Here is a 20,482-nt window from a genome sequence, read left to right on the forward strand (position 1 = left end):
CGCCCCCAGGGTCCCTGCCTCACACCTGGGGAGACATCCCAGGACGCCTTCCATCCCCTTCAGGATCCCTGAGCGCACCTGTCCGGCCCGGCGCCCGGCGGCTACTCCTCAGGTAGCCCCCGACTCCTTGGGGCCACCCTGCCCCGCCTGCCCCGCAGGCAGCCCCGAGCTGTGACTCCATCCCAAGGCCTCTGGCCTGCGCGCAGCCTGCGGACACCCCCACCGCCCCCGGCCTGCGGGCGTCGCTGCCCGCCGGGGACCCTCCCCTGCCTCCCCCACCCCGCGACCTTGGGGACTCCCGCCGCTCGGCCGCAGGCGCCCCGCCCGCCCCGCGCCCTCCCCGGGCACGCCGGGGAGGGGCCCACCCGCCCCCACGGCTGCGCGGCCGCCCCGCGCCCAGGCCCGCCCCCGGCCCCGCCCCGGCCCGCCCCGGCCCGCCCCCGGCCCGCCCTCCCGCCGGCGCCCGGGCTCCTCACTGTCCGCGGGCCGAGGGGCGGCCGGCAGCTGGCGCTGGCGCTGGCACAGGCGGCGGCGGCGATGGGACGCGCGCTGGGGCGCGGGAGCCGCGGCGGCGGCGGGGCCCGCGCAACCCGGGCCGAGTGCGGGGCCGCCGGCGTGGGCGTGGGGCTCTGAGCCCGGCCCAGCTCCCCGCCGCGCCCGCGAGCCCCGCGAGCCCCGCGAGCCCCGCCGAGCGCGCAGGGCGACAGCGCCCGCCGCCTGCGTCTGGGGAGAGCGGCGCCGGGGCCAGCCATGCCCATGCCCGGAGCCCGAGCGTAGCCGCGGGGCCGCCCCGGGAGCCGCCCGGGAGCCGCGGGCCGGGCCGGGCGCGCGACAGGAGCAGCGCCGCGCCCCCCGCGCGCCGAGGACCATGCCGCCCCCGGGCCGGGCGCCGCCGCTCGGGCTCCTGCTGGCGCTGGCCGCGCTCCGGTGCCCAGGTAAGGCGTCCCCGGCCCTCCCCGGCCCTCCCCGGCCCTCCCCGCCCCGGCCGCCGCGCGCAAAGTTGGCTCCCGCGCGGGGCCGCCGCCTCCTCCGCGAGGCCCCGGCAGCTCGGCTCGCCCGGCTCGGCTCTGGGGAGGCCCGGGGGTCCCCGCACCGCCCTCTGCGCGGCGCCGAGCCCCAGCCCCCGTCCCGGGGCCCTGCAGGGCGCGCGGGGGCAGGCGCTCGGGAGGCGGGTGGGCGCGCGTCTCCGGGGACCTCGCCCCCCCCGCGCCCCCTCCGCGCCCCCCCCGCGCCCCCTCCGCGCCCCTCCCCGCCCCGCCCGGCCCTGGTTCCCGCGCGGGCGCCGGCGCACCCCTCTGCCCGCTTCCCGACGCCCGCGGACTGCGCACGGCGGTGCGTTCCCTGGACACCTGCGGGGCCCCAGCCCCGAGGTCGGCTCGGTCGGCGCAGCCTGTCTGGCTCGCCCGCAGCCTCCCCCGCCGCACCCTCCTGCTTTTACACCCCGCCCCCCCCCCGGAACGTGTCCCCTCCCAGGTGGGCCCCCCTTAGCCGAGGCGCAGCCTGCTGCTCGCTTTCTGGAGACGCGCGCGCGGCCCCAGCACCTCGCCCCCGGCCGGCCGGGCAGCCCCGCGCGCGCAGGGCCGCCTGGAACGTGGTGATGCCCAGAGCCATTGCCTGGGTACCATGGAGCCGGCCTCCCTGCTGGCACCGGCGCAGCTGTCGCCAAAGCTAGTGAGTGGCAAAGGCAAAATAGTGCTGCGTTTTCTCTCTCTGCTGGAGTTTGGAAAGCTTCTTCCACCTTGGCCTGGCTACATGTTGGTTCTAGAGGAAGCCCAGCTTAAAATGCCAATCCCTCCCCCCCTCCCCCCTCCCCCCTCCCCTCCCCCCACCCCAAACAGTGGAGACGATCCTAGAGGCTCTCCCAAAGGCTCGGATGAACCCGGAACAGTCACGAGCAACATCCGTGTGCACTTGGGGGGAGCTCAGTTCCCCAAACATTTTAAAATCAGGACCCACGATTTGGGAGCAGAGAAGCTTTCGCTTTAGAAAAATTCTCATTTCCTTGACGAACAAACGGCACAGACACCCAGGCTGCTGTAGAAAAATACAAGTTTTAACTTTTCAACCGTGACTGCCTTAGGGAGGTTGCATTTAGAAACGAACCTTGTATGCCAGCCTAACGTGTGATGTATTCGCATGCAAAAAGTAAACACTGTCTTACTTCGAGGTGCCCTCAAGTGACCCAGAATATTTCATAAAACCTTCCACTGGGAGAGAACCTTCAGCCGGAGATACCCATCGGTGCTCAAACGGCTCTGGTTTACCGTGTGCATGAATCTTCAGTCCGCCTGGCTCATAAGCAGCTATGATAGCTGTTCTGCTTTCAGCCTTCTTCTGTGGTACATGGGGGTGGGGGGTGGGGGTGGGAGCAGGTGGTCAAGGCTGTTTCTTCCTAGCCAAAGCCCTGGGACCTGATCTCAGAAGTGCGGTCCCTTGGACTTGAAAATTGCAGTTTTGTCTCTATTTTGTTTTCTCCACGGGGGTCAGCCTCAGCCTGGATGTGCTCATAGGCGAATATTGGAAACCTCTCAGAGAAGCTGCCTGCCTCTAGTGCTTGTAAGAGAACATGGAGAACCCCCTCCCCCCTTCCCCACCCTCCCCTAGCAACGGAAGAGCTTGTGCCTCGCTCTGGGAGGCCGGGTCCTGGCAGGGAAGGTGCGTCGCCCCTGGAACCTGCTGCTGGCCCCGCTCCTAGCCCTGCCGCCCTGCTGCTTTCCCGCAGCTCCTTTTGGCAGATGCCGCGAGGACAGAGCCCTCGGTTCCATCCTCAGGTTCTTGGGAGCACATGTAAGTCTTCCACTGGTCCCTACCAGGGACCTAAAGAGAGACAGTTTGATAACTCTATATTTAGCACCAGTTAGGAGAGCTAGGAAAAAAAAAAAAACAAGGCTGAAATTCTTGAAAGATACTTAGCTGCCTACTGTTGGTTGAAAGGTTCAGAGGAATTAGCTAGAGCTTCCTTCAGAGCCGGTTGGATTTTTCTGGGTAATTTCTGGCGTGATTTACCGACCACGTTTGGCTGAGGTTCTGGGGGAAGGGCTGGAAGGGTTCACAGGAGAGGAAGGATGCCCTCTCCCCCATCACACGGGGACTGTCTGCTCTGTCCCCCCCCCCCCCCCCCCAGCGTGGGTAGCTGCCATGGTAAAGAGTGTGGTGGGCGTACTTCTTTCAGCCTTGCAAGCGCTTAAACATATGGAACTATACTTGGTAAGAGTCAGCACAAATCCTCCAGCTTAGCGACTAGGGGGCCCCCATTATTCAAGCCACTTTTGTGCATGCTCTGGCTTTGCAAATTAGCGGCGCTGTTACTGCCCCTGCTGGAGGAAATGGACGCGCCTTGCTTCATTGACCCATTGTGCTCAGGGTCTATAAAATCGGGGTGGGTGGAGAGCCCCCGACAGAGAGGCCTTGTGAGTGGCAGAGCCTGCCAGTGGGGGGGGCTTTGGCTTCAAAGCGGAGACACTCTTAGCCGTGCCTGGCACCTTGGCATGGCATGTGGCATATTTCTTTCTCATTACAATAGTGGTTGGGGAGGGGGGGGCTGCGTGTGTCTGGGGCTGCTCTTCAGAGAGGTGGCTCTGGGAGGTGGTGGGAGTGGTATGCAAATGCCGTCACCTCCCCTGAGTGATTTAATGGCGGTACAGTGGAGGTTCCCAGAGTAAATCATTTCACTTCCCCCCTACCGGATGCAGGGAACTTGGGAGGCGTGGGGCTTCTGCATGAGCTGCAGTCCTTGGAGCCAGCAATGAGCATGGTGGTTGCCATGATCCAAGAGAGTGAAAGAAACCCCTTGCTTGTTGGTGCAAAGTCCAGGAGGGTGGTCTTGAGGCCGGCAGAGCCTTCTAGGGGCCCTGTTCCTGGATGAGCCCCCACTTGTACGCGGCTGGGTGGCTCCTTTCTTCTCTCCTGGGTCTAGTATTGAATGGGCACAGAGAGGGTGCATTTCCCTTTGTAGCAGTGGCGTTGAGCAAGTGCATGCTGCCCATCGGCGAGGGGAGCTGGGGGCACCCTGGCACCATGGGCAGCGTCATGGGGCGAGAGTGGTACCACTAGCTCTTTCTTGGAGTAAATGAGTGGGCTTGCAGAGCAAGAAGGCATCTTAGAGAATCTTCCCCCTGCCCTCCAACAGCCCCCTTTGCAGATGGATAACAGGAGACTCAGGCATCGGGATGACTTGGTCAGGGTCACGCAGTGAGTTGGTGTCAGATGGGGCTCGCGGCTCACACAATTTCTCTCTTGAAAAAACTCTTCGCTCAGGCGTTTCCTTGCTGTACACAGGGGAGTCTTTCTGGTAAAGGAGCTCTACTGTGTGGTCCTTTAGGGGACTGTGGCTCCATTTAAGGAGCCCAAGGTCAAGAGAATGACAGCTGTTCGGTGATGCCAGAATAGCCAGGCGTCAGCTCACAAAGGCAGCGGGTCATCACAGTGGTGCTGCTGGGGATGGGGCAATGGGACCAAGAGCCTCCGAAAGTGCTCACTCTGTGCCAGGCACCATCCCAGGCCTTGCCTGGTCTGACCACAGTGGAAGACTCACCATGCTGGCGGGTGGATGGTCTCACTATTCACCGTTTATAGGTGAGGCTGTCGAGACCCAGAGAGGCTGAGTAGCTTGCCTGAGGTCACACAGTGTCAGGATTCTGGCCCAGGCGCTGGTCTGTGCCTTACCCCCGACCTCACATGGCCATGTTCTCCCATGTGGCCTCAGCGTGGTGTGGATGGGTTTCTGGATTCCAGGGTGGGGGGTGATTATTGCGTCCCTTTCATGTGCCAGCCTGTGCTTTGCTTGCTTGCTTGCTTTCTTTCTTTCTTTCTTTCTTTCTTTCTTTCTTTCTTTTCTTTCTTAATATATTTTTAAAGATTTCATTTGTTTATTCATGAAAGACAGGCAGAGATACAGGCAGACGGAGAAGTAGGCTCCCTGTGGGGAGCCCGATGTGGGACTCAATGCCGGGACCCCCGGATCACGCCCTGAACCAAAGGCAGATGCTCAACACTGAGCCACCCAGGTGTCCCATGCACTTCTTTTCTGTAACAAATACATCTGTTGATGTGAACTAAGGTTGAGAGCCATAGAAATCAGACAGATGGGAGTCTGCTCTGCAGGCAACTGGGAATCCTTCAGATTGGGTGCTCTCATGGGATTCGGTGGTTATGGTAAAGGCTGAGACTTTGGCAGACAGGATCTCCCCCCTTTCCTTTTGGTCTCCTGTCCTGGTTCTTGGATTTCAGTGGACCTTAGTGTCTAGAACAACTCAGTGACTAGCGCTCTCTGAGGCTGTGATTGTGTGTCTAGAGTAGTCTTGGTTCACGTTTCTCAGCTCAGGTATCATCCTGCTGCTGCATGGAGCAGTTCGGCCTCCATGCACTTGTTTCTTCATGAGTGATTGATGAGCATCCCCCAAGTCCAGATGTCTTCCTCTGATCTACAGCTGATTGTGTGTTCTGAGCCCTTCCCAGATTTTGCTTCATTGAGTCCTCAACAACCCCATGGGGGTAAGGACTGGTGTTCGCCCTATTTTACAGATGGGGAAGCTCAGAAGCACAGAGGTGCCATGGGTTTTACAAGGTCACACAGCCATGGAGGGAAAGGGGATCCACGCGAACCCACAATGTGCCCGGCTCGCAGTCTGTGCTCCTAACTGCTACCTTCTCTGTTATCGTGGGCTCCAAGTTTTGGAGGAATTGATTGGATTTTGACACTTATTTGGGCCCCAGGAATCCAGGGATGTGTCTTATGTTGAGTTGGTTCTTCTATGAGAAGATTGTTTTGGAGGAATTGGGCTGCTCTAAAGTCAGCCCTCTCAGTCAGGAGCCCTGGCAAGCATTGGCAGAGAGGGCTTGGCGTTTTGGGTAATTGCACCTGCATGGACGTCCAGTGGAGGGGGGCTGCTGTTGCCTCTTGGGCCATGTCTGGCCTGTAGACCTCTCTCATTGGTTGCCAGCATTTAAAAAGTGGGAGGTGTCAGTATCACGGTCCAGGTTTCTGGCTTCTCTCAAGAAACCAGGAGATCTTGTTTAACCCTTGACTGCTCTGAGACTCAGTTTCCTCATCTGTAAAATGGGCCCTATTCTAGTCCATTCAGGGTGGGCAGCCTGTAAACAACAGACCCCTATTTCTCATGGTTCTGAAAACTGGGAAGTGCAAGGTCAGGGCACCAGCATGGCCACGTTCCTGGTTCACAGATGCCGTCCTCTCCCTGTGTCTTCATGTGGTGGGAGGGCAGGGGGCTCTCAGGGGTCTCCTTTATGAGGGCACCAGTCCCATTCGTGGGGCTCCACCCTCATGACCTCATCATCTCCCAAAGGTCCCAGTTCCTGATATCATCACACTGGAGGCTAGGTTTCAACATAGCAACTTTGAGGGGGACACAGACACAGGCGGCCCAGACGGCAGGCCCAGAACTTACCCTCTTGCCCATCTGGCCACAAAGTTGGGCAGCTCCAGGGCAGTGAGGGGGCTGCCCGGCGTGGCCTGCGTTTCCTCAGGAGGAGACGGGCAAGAAGGGAAGGCCAGGTGGGCTCTTTGCTGTGATGGTCAGAGTGCAGTGTGAGGGGTTGATGGACCCTTGGTGCCTTCCAAGTGGCTTCTCACTTTAAATTTCCCTGGGTTCTCTGGTAACTGCCCAGGGAGAGGTTAGGAGCTCTGTAGTATCCCCTGTAGGGGATACTAAAGCTCAGGGGAGTGGAGGGACCCTGATCAAGACAACACTGCCTGAGTGGCAGGGTGGGGGTCTCCTCCCCAAAGTGCCTGGCTCCTCCTATCTTTCCTGCCCCTAAGGTGCCTTCTTGTCCTTGAGTTTTCCTTCAGTTTCCCTGTCTTCCAGCATAAGTAATTTTGACCTCAGGGTCCTGCATCCTAGGGCAGGTTCGTGTGATGGAGAGAGACAAGGAGCCAACAAATTCACAGACAGGAGAGTCGTAGACAGTAATTTGTGTTCCTTATATTCAATACAAGGCAATGTGATGGGGAGTGACTGGGTGATCCAGGAAGACTTCTGGAGGAGGTGGCATTCGTCTTATCTGAGTCCTACTTGATCAGAAGGGTGTTGCAGGCAGAAGGATTGTGAATACTTGCAAGGTACTTTGCACAGTGCCTGGCACACAGCAAGTGCTCCAGAACTGCCAGTTCCCTCCCTCCCTTATTCATTCAACAGACATTTATTAATCAGTTCTGAGCACTGTGGGGACACAGTGTGGAACAAAGGAGACACATTCCCCATTCCTAGGAGCCGGCGTTCTGGTGAAGCTAGGCAATCATAAAACAATGGATAGACAGATACATAATTTAATGCCAGGCAGTGATAGGTGCCGGGGGAGAGGCAAAGCAGGGTTGCCTTTGTCACTTTATTCTCCATCCGGGTGCTTGTTTTGCTACTTGCCACTCGGTGCAGGATGGGCCTGTGATGCCCACTGTCTGCTGAGGGAAGCAGAGCAAGAAGCCTGGGTTCTTTGAGTTGCATTCCGACGTCTTCTGGTGCTTAAACCACCTGAGTCCGCAGTCGGGGTGTTCCCAGTTCCCTTCCCTGACACCTGACTCCTTAACTGATCAATACCCTCTCCCGTGCACTTCAGTCCCAAAATAGTTACATAAAAAATCAATAGAGTGCAATTTGATTTGCTGTATTTTATTACCGAGGGTGATGGAGTATCTGGAATTGCCTGGTGCTTCTGAGCCTGGTTGTTTTGGGTCTTAACCTAAATTAACCCGTTGGGGGACCTAACTCATCCTGGCTGCGCTTTGGTGCCCAGAATTCGGTGCCTCCGAAGGGTGACTCAGTAAATAACGCATCTTTAATGTCTGCTTTGTGTTGGGAATGCCTCCCGCCAGGGCTCTTAATGCATCAGAGCAAATGGACACATAAGAACCGTGTGTGGCTGCAGCCAGCGCTCCCGGGCCGGCTCTGTGCGCCTGCTGGAGGGTCCTGTCTCTCCTTCCAGAACTCTGGAGGGGCTGGCTCTGCCCGGCCTCCTGGCCCTCGGAATCCGTGGCTTCCTTTGTTTGCCCGGTTCCCTTCATGTTGTGTACTGTCGACGTATTTATATCCTTGGCGTGGTATTTTTCCCTTCTGTGGTTGTGCCATCTGCTGCTGCAGGCTGCTGGCTCTCCTGGGCGAGCTGAGGGGGCCGGATTTGAGGGGATGGGGGGCACCTGGGCAGACGGATGCAGGCTCTACAGACAAGGCTGCAGGGGTGCCAGGTGGGAGGGGACCCTGTTCTCCCGGAGGCTGCTCCAAGCAGAAATATTGGGTAGACACAGTGGAAGGGGAGGGCATGGTGTGGATGGAAGATGTCATTTCGCCAAAAAAATTTTCTAGGGTGGCAGTGAATCGGGACTCTTCCAGGCCAGGGGAGAAAGCCTGCGGCTGCCTTTGGGCCATATCTGGCCCAGAGACTCGTCTTGTTAGTTGCCAGCATTTAGAAAGTGGCAGATGTTGGTATCCAGGATCCTGGCTTCTCTCAAGAAATTGGGAGATCTGCGACTCCGGTCTAGCTCCTTGACCTCTCTGAGACTCCATTTCCCTGTCTGTAAAATGGGTCTTGAAGTCCCTTGTTGCTGATCATCTTCCTTGAAACTCCAGCCCAGTCTACATCCTTCTTCCTTATCTGCCTTTGCTTGTCTGAAAATGTTTTTATTGTGCACCTATGCTGTGCTGGGTACTATTCTCAGGGCTGGTGAAACAGCAAGGACAGAATAGTCAAAGGCCCCTGTCCTTGTGGAGTCAGCATTAATGTGGAGACAGACAGTTACTGGACTAAATGAATAACTAAAATGCAGTTTGTTGAGTGGTAGTAAGTGCTACAGAGAAGCACGGAGAAGGGCTTCAGGAAAAGAATGCTGGGGGAGGGATATTTTGCAGTTTTATTTTATTAAAAAAAATTTTTTTTATTAAGTAAACTCTACATCCAATGTGAGGCTCAAACTCACAACCCTGAGATCAAGAGTCACATGCTCCACTGACTGAGCCAGCCAGGTGCCCCTCTTGTTTTAAATAGCAGCATCCAGAAAGGTGGCATTTGAGTGAAAACCTAAAGAAGTAAGGGAATGAGCTATCCGGTGGCTGTCTTGCAGAAGAGTGTTCCAAGCAGAGGGGGAACAGCTAGTGCAAAGGCCCTGAGGTGGGAATGTGCTTGGCAGGTTTGAGGACAGTAAAGAGGCCAGTGCACCAAGCTTAGTAAGAGAGGGAGAGCAGTGGTGAGGTGGCAGGACCAAGTTTGGTAAGGACTGTGGCTTTTCCTCTGAGTGAGATGGGAGCTGTCAACAGGTTTGACAGAAGATGGCTATGTTCTGACTCCCAGGAGCAAAAGCAGGGAGAGCCTAGAAGGCCTACTGCAGCAGTCCGGGCCTGGATCGCTGGTGGTGATGGAGGAAGTCACAAGTAGGGTTTGGGTGAGTTGGAAAGTTGTGCTACAGGACCAGCTGACTGATAGATTTGTTCAGTGTGTGTGTGTGTATATATATATATATATATATATTAATATATTAATATATATTTATATTTATATTAATATATATTTATATATATTTAATATTTCATTTATTTATTTGAGAGAGAGAGAGAGAGAGAGCATGAGCTGGGGGAGCAGCAGAGGGAGAGCTGGGACCAACCCCCCCCTTCCCCATGTGGGGCTTGATCCCAGGACCCTGAGATCATGACCTGAGCCAAAAGTAGATGCTTAGTTAACTGAGCCGCCAAGGCGCCCCTTGTTCAGTAAATATTTACTGGGTGCCAACTCTATGCCTATCACCGTACTTGGAATTGGGGCCAAATCAATATTTGTTAGCAATGAAATTAACAAACAGAACTTAACATCTGTGAGTTAGGCTTTTGCCTTCTGTAGGTTCTTCCCCAACTGCCCTGGGGAGAAGGACCTAGTAGTACATCCCTTAGTGAGAAACCAGTTTTAAGGGGATCCAAGGAATGACCCTGGATGCAAAATGCTTATTAGCACATTGCCTGGCACATCCTTAAGTGCTCAGTAAATGGTGGCAATTATTAAGAACATTAGGATAGTTGGGAAACCAGGACCCCATTACCCTATTTGTCCCTGGAAGCACAGTTGGTGGAGGTTGGATTTGAACTATGATCTATCAGACTCTGGTGTTCATTTTTCCTGCTGGAACCAGGACTATTTAAAGAGAAAAAGTTTCTGTGCTCATAATGTGATTATTCTGGCACAGTTCATTGTTCATTTGCCAGTATAGGTGTACTCGCTTTGTCTAGTAGACGTGTAGGTGAAATGTTGTGTGTCAATCAATTCTATCTTCTCCATCAACTTCCACAACATTTTGGAGATGAGTAAGGTTTCTCTGACCCCACGTGGCTTTGGCTGCTGACATGCTGCTTATTAGTTTCTGCATCCCTTAAACCAGCATCACCAAACTATGGCCCAGGGACTAGATCTGGGTCTCTACCTGTGTTCGTGAATAAAGATTTGTTACAACACAGCCACATCCATTTGTTTACGTGTTATGTGTGGCTGCTTTCTCACAGCAGTGAGGAGTGAGTAGTGTTAGAGATCATCTTGCCTGCAAAGCCTGAGTAAACTACCTACTACCTAGCCTTTTTAAGGACAAAGCTTGCCTTAAATGAAAGTCAAACAAGGAAGGCTCTGTAAATGTGTGTCTATAGCACACATTTGTGGTCAAGAACAAGTATCCCTTTTGAATTGTCCAGTTCATCTGAATGAGAAGAATTGTGGGTTTGGTATCTCTTGGTTGAAAAAATATATTGATTGAAAGTTGCCATCAATTCAGTAATGCTTTTGAGCGAGTGGGTTTTGGTAATTACAGTAGCATTTATGTAACATTTTAAAAATAGTAGCACATGTGTGTGCAGATATTTTTACTCTGTAGGCAAAGCTAGATGGCTTACAGCTCAGAAGACCCCTTGTAAGGATTCTGCTGGAGATAATCAGTATTAAAGGAGCCCACTGGTTAGTTATTTTATCCTTGGCATGACTCGGATCAATGGATCTCTTTTATGGGCTTCTTTTTGGATTGTTTTAAAGATGAACATAGCCTTCTCTATGTTTACTTGTGACACCCAGGTCCGTGATACTTTAAGTTTCCAATGCTAAGATTTTGAGTTCACTTATGGAGCTTATGTGCCAAATGCAAGCTGTCTATTGCTATATTAATGTGGATTCTTATCATTGCAAGGGACAAATTTGGGAATTTACTAGACTTGGGAGCTAAGAAGTTCAAAGAAGAAGCAGCTTCAGGCATGGCTAGATCTAGGGGCTTAACAGTCCTAATGAGCACTTCTGCGCTTTCACTTTGTCTCTTGGTTCTCCTTTCCTCTGTGTTCATTTAATCCTCAGACAGGCTTTCTCTACCTCACAGCAAACCTGGCCACAGTCAGCTCCAGGCTTTGTTCCAAAATCACCCCTCTCTTTTCTAATTACAATAGTAAGAACCCTCGAACTAACTTGGATAGTAGGTATACTGACCCCTCAACCAGGGACTGTGACTGAATGGAATCCTGTATGTGATCAGCCACACTTAAGTCAGAAGCTCATCTCTGGAGTTGGAATTGGAAGCGCGTTGCCAGAAAGATAGGAGATGATTTCCCAAAGGAAAATCCCAGTGCTTATACCAGGAGAAAGATAAAGTTGCGGCAACATTTTACCAAGCGAGGTGGGGGGAAGCCTCAGGAGGGGCACCAGAGCCCCTCCTCCAAGGAGCGAATAGACACCTCGTCCCATCTTTATTGTACCCGTGACCTTTGAAGCCCCAGTACGGGGATTTCACACATATTTTGGTTGCTTTGATTGAAAACATGGAATATTTGGGATGCAATCTGCTAATATCTGTGAAAAGAGAACCTGGTCTTTGACCCAGCCCTCCCACTTTTGGGAAATATATTTTTTTAGAAGTGAAAGGACTACTATACAAGGTTTGTATGTTCAGGGATATTTATAACAGCATCTGCTGTAGTGGTGAAAAAGAGATGACTCTCTCCATCAGTAAAGTAGTTCTTGACTAAATGGTGGTATTTCCACGTGGACCACCATGTAACTTAAAAAGAACATCTTGGACCACTGCTCTTTCTAGATCCATTCTCCTGGAAGGATGACCAGGGCTTATTTTCAAGTGAGAAAAGTGAGTTGCATGGTAACTTTAATAACCATGGTCTGGTTATTAAAATGTGCAATGCCATTTTAATAAAAACAATGAGCCAAAAGTCCCCTCTGTGTATGAAGTAGGCAATATTTATGTCATGCTTGCTATATATGCCAGTCACAATTGTAAGAACATACGTCAACTCATCTAATCCTTACAAGAAGCCTAGGTGTGTGGGTATTTTTATTTTATATCCCTTTTAAAGAAGGAAAAGTTAGAATTATACGGCCTCGGTGTAGGAATATGGGAGTGATTTGGTGGGTGGTGGGAAAGGAGGGGCAGGGAAGGGTGGACATCTGGAATGTTTGAGATATTTTAGCCACAATCATGCCAGGTTTTATGTAGAGAGCCCCACTTTTCCCCTTAGGGTTTCTGGGTCCCTGTTGTAACTGGCCTCAGTGGGGATCCTCTGGATTTGCTGCTGTGTTTTCCTGATGGAGGGGGCTATGGTGTATGGAACTTGGGTGAGCCAGGAGGGATGCTGCTTCGTAGATCCCTGGGGGAGAGGAAGCCTGGGTGTGTGGTGTGACAGGCATATCCTGTGAGAATGGTTTCGTCAGTGAATAACACAGACTTAAAACAGGTGGTAGCTTAAAAAGTAGGGTGTTGTTTCTCTTCCAAGTCAGTTTCTGGAGTCGTGTAGTTTAGGACTTTAGGTTGGCTCTGTTCCATGAAGTCCTCATGGGCCCTTGCTGCTTTCTACCATTTCGAGGTTGTGGTCTTTTGTACTCATGGTCCAAGATGGCAGCTCTAGGTACAACAATTTCATCTTCATTCCAGGCACCAATATGGGGGTGCAGACAAGGCAAGGGTAAAGGATATTCATCACTTGTCTTTTATGGAAGAGTCCTGGTAGCCCCATGATGCTTGCACTTATATCCCATTGGCTGTGACTAAGTCACATGGGCACATCTAGCTGCAAGAGAATCTGGGAAGTGTTTTGTTTTGTTTCAGAGAGAGAGTGTGAGTGAGTGAGTGTGGTGGGGGACAGAGGGAGAGGGAAAGATAGAATCTTCAGTGGGTTTCATGCCCAGCAGAGAGCTCGATCTCATGACCCTGAGATCATGACCTGAGCTGAAATCAAGATTTAGATGCTTCACCAGCTGAGGCACCCCAAGAACCCCATGGGAAGTCTTCATTTTAGATTGGTACAAGTCAAGAGTCTGTTACTGTGGAAGAAGGACAGATGGATGCCAGGAGACTAATTAGTAGTTGATGATGAATACCTTAGGAGAATAACACAGTGTTTGGAGTGAAGGCATGAACCATCAGGATCTTTTTTTTTTTTTTTTTTTTTTAAAGATTTCATCTGTTTATTCACGAGAGACCTACAGAGAGACGCAGAGACATAGGCAGAGGGAGGCTGATGTGGGTCTTGAACCCTGGGATTACGACCTGAGCCAGAAGTAGACGCTCAACCACTGAGCCACCCAGGTGCCCCAGATCTTTTGTAATCGTGTGTGTGTGTGTGTGTGTGTGTGTGTGTGTGTGTGTGTGTGATTTCATTCTGCTTCCTAAGGTGGGGCCTGGGAGATATAAGTTTTTATGGGTACCAAGGGGAAAATGAAAGCAGTTTGGTGAATGCATAACACCAAAATTTTACATCTCTGTCAAAGATACAAATATGGCTTAAAGAAACATTATAGATAAATCCAAAGTCCCTTTTGAACAATTGCATATCTTTCCAAAAGGTAGCCATTTGTATCAGTTTGCTATGGATTTTTCCATGTAGGAAACTATCTATCTATCTATCTATCTATCTATCTATCTATCTATCTATGTTATAAGATAGTTTTAGGTTTGTTTTTGATACATATACATCTATTCTCTTCCCCAATATCCATGTGCATATAGAACAATATTTTTTTTGAATTGCTGCATGGTAGACCATGGTAAGGGAATATCAAATTGTATTTAGTGATTTCCCACTGCATCATAAGAGAGAGATTACCCAAACATACAAAAAGGTGTCTGAACGAAGGGGTTCATCCACTAGGAGCACTGTGCAGAGATCAGCACCCAAGCAGGATCTGCAGACATTTGAAGAAAGCCCAGGTGGGACCGAGGGTTAACAGGTGAAAGAACTGGACACCTGAAGAAGTGGAGTTAACAGAGCAATGGGGACAATGGGGGTCTGGTTCTTTTTATTTTTTTTACAAGTTTTTTTTTTTTAAGAGATCTTATTTATTTATTCATGATAGAGAGAGAGAGAGAGAGAGAGAGAGAAGCAGGCTCCATACCGGGAGCCCGACGTGGGGCTTGATCCCGGTACTCCAGGATCGCACCCTGGGCCGAAGGCAGGCGCTAAACCGCTGAGCCACCCAGGGATCCCCCTGGGGGTCTGGTTCTTAGAGAACTGCGGGAGCCTTCCGAGGTGCCAGTCCTAGTGGTTCCCCTTGTGGATGATTCCCAAAGGACTTAGAATGCCAGTCCATCGACTCATTGCATTTCTTCAGATTTTGGGAGCTTCAATCTTAAGAAAGGTACATCCTTTAGTTCTCCAGTCTCTGTGTCTTTAGCCCTTAATGCAAACTCATTTGTTTCTAATGGAAAAGGTTCTCTAGAAAGCACTGTGGATTTATGGTGAAGTTTTAATTTCCTTATGATATCTTTTTCTCCTGCCACCCACCACCCACCACCCCCTACGCCCAGCCCGGTGTAAGTGTTTTTCTCTTAAGTTTATGGGCTGAGCTGTTAAGAGGGTCTGTGTATTTCAGGAGGAAAGGTATTGGAGGAGGAGGTGTCAGCCTTGCTGTTCACACCAGCTTCACTTACACAAGCTCCAAAGTGGCCTCATCTTCCTACTGGACCAATTTGCCTGTCAGATCATTTTGTAAAGGCAACTGCATTCCGCTTTTCTCTCACCATAGTGTAGAGACAATATGAGGGAGGAAGGTGCCACCGTGCGTTTCCCAATATTTCCCACACTTCAAGGGTCCCTCACGCCTCTTGTTCCACATCTGTCTTTGTGAAAGTTTTTAATACATGTTTGCATGAGGGAATGGCCTTCTATCACATCTCTCACTGCTTAGTTATGTACCATTTGCTGCTTCCGCAGCTGCTTTCTTCTTGCTGTTTCAAGTACATTATTGAAATTTAGGGCACAAGCTCAGGCAGCTGGGGTGTCTGGGGTTGAGTCCCAACTCTGTCACTTGTTAGCTCTGTGACCTTGGGTTGGTTACTTAGCCTCTCCGTGCTATAGCATTCTCACCTGTGAAATGGGTAGAGTAGGCGCCCCTACTCCTTGGGCTGCTGTGAAGATTAAGGGAGACGGTGCATAAGAATTCAAAACATTGTGTGACTTTGCATGAATCTTTAATAAATGTTGGTACTGCTTTAGTTCTCTTCTGCACTGAAATTTTTTTTTAAAGATTTATTAATCTATTTGACAAAGGAGAGAGAGAGAGAGAGAGTGAGAATACAAGTGGAGGGAAGGGTAGAGGGAAAGAGAATCTCGAGCAGACACCCCACCAAGTGTGGAGCCCAATGCGGGGCTTGATGCCAGGACCTTGAGATCATGACCTGAGCTGACACCAAGAGTCGGACACTCAGCTGAGACACACAGGTGCCCCCACTGAATGTTTAATTGAACACGTGCTAGGTGCCCCGGTGCTCATTTTCGTAGCTTTGCTTGTTTCTGCTCCCGCATTATTTTATATCCAAATCCCATAATATGATAGGGGTTGTTAGCCATTTTTGCCTTCCTCTGAGAATAACATCCTGATTTTCTTCTATTAATTTATTTTTTAAAATTAAGATCTGATTGACAAACAGTATTATATTAGTGTCAGTGATTCATTATTTATATATGTTATGAAATGATCACCCTGATAATTGTAGTTACCATCTGTCACCATACAAAGTTTTTACAATATTGTTTGACTGTATTCTCTATACTGTATATTGTATTCCTATGTTTTATTTATTTTATAACTAGAAGAAGATTGTGCCTTGTAATCCCTTTCACCTATTTTGACCACTCCCCACCCAAACAACCATCAGTTTGTTTTCTGTATCTATGAGTGTGTTTCTGTTTTGTTTTGCTTGTTTTCCTTTTTAGATTCTACATATAAGTGAAGTCCTGTGGTATTTGTCTTTCTCTGTCTGACTTATTTCATTTAGCATAATACCCTTTAGCTCCATCCATGCTGTTGTAAGTGGCAGGATTTCATTCTTTGTTATAGTTGAGTAATATTCAGTACACACACACTCACACCATGTCTTTATTTATCTATTGATGGACTCTTATGTTATTCCACATCTTGGCTACTGTAAATAATGCTATAATGAACATAGGGATACGTATGTCTTTCCCAATTAGTGTTTTTATTTTCTTTGGATAAATACCCAGAAGTGGAATTGTTGGATCATATGGTAATTCTATTTTTAATTTTTAAAAAGATTTTATTTATTTGTTTTTTACAGAGACAGAGAGTGTGAGTGCACAAGCATGAGTGGGAGGAGGGGGAGAGGGAGAAGCAGACTCCCCACTGAGCAGAGAGCCTGATGTGGGGCTGGATCTTAGGACTCTGGGATCATAACCTGAGCCTAAGGCAGACACTTAACTAGCTAAGCCACCCAGGTGCCCCTCTATTTTTAATTTTTAAAGGAATCTTCATACTGTTTTTTACAGTGGCTGGGCCAATTTACATTCCCAACAATGGGGCACAGGGGTTTCCTTTTCTCCACATCCTCACCAACATTTATTAGTTTTTGTCTTTTTGATAATAGCCATTCTGACTGGTGTGAGGTGATACCTCATTGTGGTTTTCATTTGCATTTCTTTGATGATAAATGATGTTGAGCATCTTTTCATGTACCTGTTGGCCATCTGGATGTCTTCTTTGGAAACATGTCTATTCAGATCCTTTGCACATTTTTTAAATTAGATTGTTTTTCTGATACTGAATTGTGTGGATTCTTTATATATTTTGTTTATTTTTATTTTTATTTTTTAAAAGATTTTATTTATTCATGAGCAACACAGACAGAGAGAGAGAGGCAGAGACAGAGGCAGAGACACAGGCAGAGGGAGAAGCAGGCTCCATGCAGGGAGCCTGATGTGGGACTCGATCCCAGAATCCAGGATCATGCCCTTGGCCAAAGGCAGGCGCTAAACCACTGAGCCACCCAGGGATCCCCTATTTTGTTTATTTATTTATTTATTTATTTTTTTTTTTTATTTATTTTTTATTTTTTTTTTATTTTGTTTATTTTTAAAAAGATTTTATTTATTTGAGAGAGAGAGAGAATGCGCACAAGTGAGGGGTAAAGGTAGAGGGAGAGTAAGAAGCAGACTTCCTGCTGAGCAGGGAGCCCAACGTGGGGCTTGATTTGATCCCAGGACCCCGAGATTGTGAGCTGAAGGAAGATGCTCAACCAAGACACCCCCATGCAAATATTTTTTCCCATTGCCTTTTCATTTTGTTGATGGTTTCCTTCGCTGTAAAGAGGCTTTTTATGTTCGTGTAGGCTCAGTAGTTTATATTTGCTTTTGTTATCCAAGCCCTAGGAGACAGATCTAAAAAATTATTGCTAAGACCAATATCAGAGAGTTTATTGCCTATGTTTTCTTCTAGGATTTTTATGGTTTCAGGTCATATCTTTAGGTCTTTAATCCATTTTGAATTTACTTTTGTATATGGTATAAGAGAGCAGTCCAGTTTCATTTGTACACATGTAGCTGTTCAGTTTTCCCAGCACCGTTTGTTGAAGAGACTGTCTTTTCTCCATTGTATATTCTTGTCTCCTTTGTTGTGGATTAATTGACTGTATAAGTGTGGGCTTGTTTCTGGGCTCTCTGTTCTACTCCACTGATCTATGTGTCTGTTTTTATTCAAGTACCATACAGTTATGATTCCTATAGCTTTGAAGTATAGCTTGAACTCTGGGAACATGATACTCCCAGATTTGTTATTTTTTAAGATTGCTTTGGCTATTTAGGGTCTTTTGAGGTTCCATACAACTTTTTTTTAAAGATTTTATTAGGGGCGCCCGGGTGGCTCAGCGGTTGAGCATCTGCCTTCAGCTCAGGGCCTGATCCTGGAGACCCTGGATCGAGTCCCGCGTCAGGCTCTCTGCATGGGAGCCTGCTTCTCCCTCTGCCTATGTCTCTGCCTCTCTCTCTCTCTCCCTCTCTCTGTCTCATGAATAAATAAAGAAAATCTTAAAAAATAAAAAAAATAAAATTTAAAAAAATATTTATTTAAAGGATTTTATTTATTTGAGAGAGAGAGAGAGAGGGAGACAGAGAGAGAGAGACAGAGACAGAGACAGAGACATAGGCAGAGGGAGAAGCAGGCTCCATGCAGGGAGCTTGACATGGGACTCAATCCTGGGTCTCCAGGATCAGGCCCTGGGCGGAAGGTGGCTCTAAACCACTGAGCCACCCGGGCTGCCCTCCATACAAATTTTAGGATTCTGTGTTCTAGTTCTTTGAAAAATACCAGTGTTATCTTGATGGAGATTGCACTGAATCTGTAGATTGCTTTGGGTAGTATGCATATTTTGACACTATTAATTCTTTTCAATCCATGAGTACAGTATATCTTCCCATTTTTTTTGTGTTGTCTTCAACTTCTTTAATCAATGTCTTATAGTTGTCAGAGCACAGGTCTTTCATTTCCTTGGTTAAATTTATTCCTAGGTATTTTCTTTTTGATGCAATGGTAAATGGAGTTGTCTAATATCTCTTTCTGATAGTTCATTATTAGTGAATAGAAATGCAAAAAATTTCTGTATACTAATTTTGTATCTTCCAACTCTACTGAATTCATTTATTGTTTTTTTTTTGTTGTTGTTTTTTTTTTTTTTTGAATTCATTTATTGTAATAGTTTTTGGTGGAGTCTCTTTTAGATTTTCTATGTATAGTATTCATGTCATCTACAAATAATGACAGTTTTACTTCTTCCTTTCCAATTTGGGTCCCTTTTATTTTTTTCTTGTCTAATTGCTGTGGCTGTGGCTTCTAATATTGTGCTGAATAAAAGTGGTGGGAGTGGGCATCCTTGTCTTGTTCCTGATTTTAGAAGAAAAATTTTCAGCTTTTCACTGTTGAGTATGAATTAGCTGTGGATTTGTCATAGATGGTCTCTATTATGTTGAGGTATGTATGTTCCCTCTGTATTGACTTTGTTGAGAGTTTTTATCATAAATGAATTTTGAATCTTGTCAAATGCCTTTTCTGCATCTATTGAGATGATCATATGATTTTTTAAAAAAAGATTTTATTTATTTATTAATGAGAGACACAGAGAGGGAGTGACATAGGCAGAGGGAGAAGCAGGCTCCCTGCAGGGAGACCTATGAGGGACTCGATCTTTGAACCCTGTGATTACACCCTGAGCCAAAGGCAGGTGCTCAACCACTGAACCACCCAGGCATTCTTGATGATTTGATTTTTATCCTTTGTTTTGTTAATGCGGTGTTTTACGGCGATTGATTTGCAGATGTTAAGCCATCCTTGCATCTGTGGAATATGTCCCAACTGATTATGGTGTATGATTTTTTTTTTAAGATTTTAATTATTTATTCATGAGAGACACAGAGAATACAGAGACATAGGCAGGGGGAGAAGCAGACTCCTTGCAGGGACCCTGATGTGGGACTTGATCCCAGGACTCCAGGATCACACCCTGAGCCAAAGGCAGATGCTCAACCACTGAGCCACTCAGGCATCCCAGTGTATGATCTTTTTAATGTATTGTTGAATTTGAATGGCTAATATTTTGTTGAGGATTTTTGTATCTTTGTTCATTGGGAATATTGACCTATAATGTTCTTTCTCTCTCCTTCCTTCCTCCCTCCCTCCCTCCCTCCCTCCTTCCCTCCCTCTCTCTCCCTCCCTCCCTCCCTCCCTTCCTTCCTGCCTTGTAGTGTCTTTGGTTTTGTATCTTGTAGTGTCTTTGGTTTTGTATCAGGATAATGGTGACCTGTAGAATGGATTTGGAAGTGTTCATACCTCTTCAATTTTTTTTGGAATAATTTGAGAAGGATAAATATTAACCATTTTTAAAATATTTGGTAGACTAGGGTGCCTGGGCGGCTCAGTTAAGTGTCTGCCTTCAGCTCAGATCATGATCCTAGGGTCCTGGGATGGAGCCCCATATCAGGCTCCCTGCTCAGCGGGGAGTCTGCTTCTCTTCTACCTCTTCCTGCTTGTGATCTCTCTCTCTCTCAAATAAATAAAATCTTAAAAAATGTTTGGTAGACTTAAAAACAAAACAAACGAGAAGTAGAAACAGACCCATAAATACAGAAAACAAACTGATGGTTGCTACAGGGGACAGGGCCAGAGGAATGGACAAAATGGGTGAAGGGCAGTGGGAGTTACAGGCTCCCAGTTGTGGAGTAAGTAA

The 20,482-nt window shown here is 48.7% G+C and overlaps 1 protein-coding gene across 1 annotated transcript in view; it reads left to right on the plus strand.

Moving 5' to 3' along the window:
• Positions 1 to 511: 511 nt before the first annotated feature.
• The window catches only part of TMEM132B (transmembrane protein 132B), a 367,875-nt gene continuing 347,904 nt past the window's right edge, over positions 512 to 20,482 (plus strand). The window contains exon 1 of the mRNA XM_041729488.1: positions 512 to 935. Coding sequence (XP_041585422.1) covers positions 869 to 935 — 67 coding nt within the window. The 5' untranslated portion in view covers positions 512 to 868. The remainder of the gene's footprint in view (positions 936 to 20,482) is intronic.

This window comes from Vulpes lagopus, chromosome 14, assembly GCF_018345385.1.
Source record: "Vulpes lagopus strain Blue_001 chromosome 14, ASM1834538v1, whole genome shotgun sequence".
NCBI lineage: Eukaryota > Metazoa > Chordata > Mammalia > Carnivora > Canidae > Vulpes > Vulpes lagopus.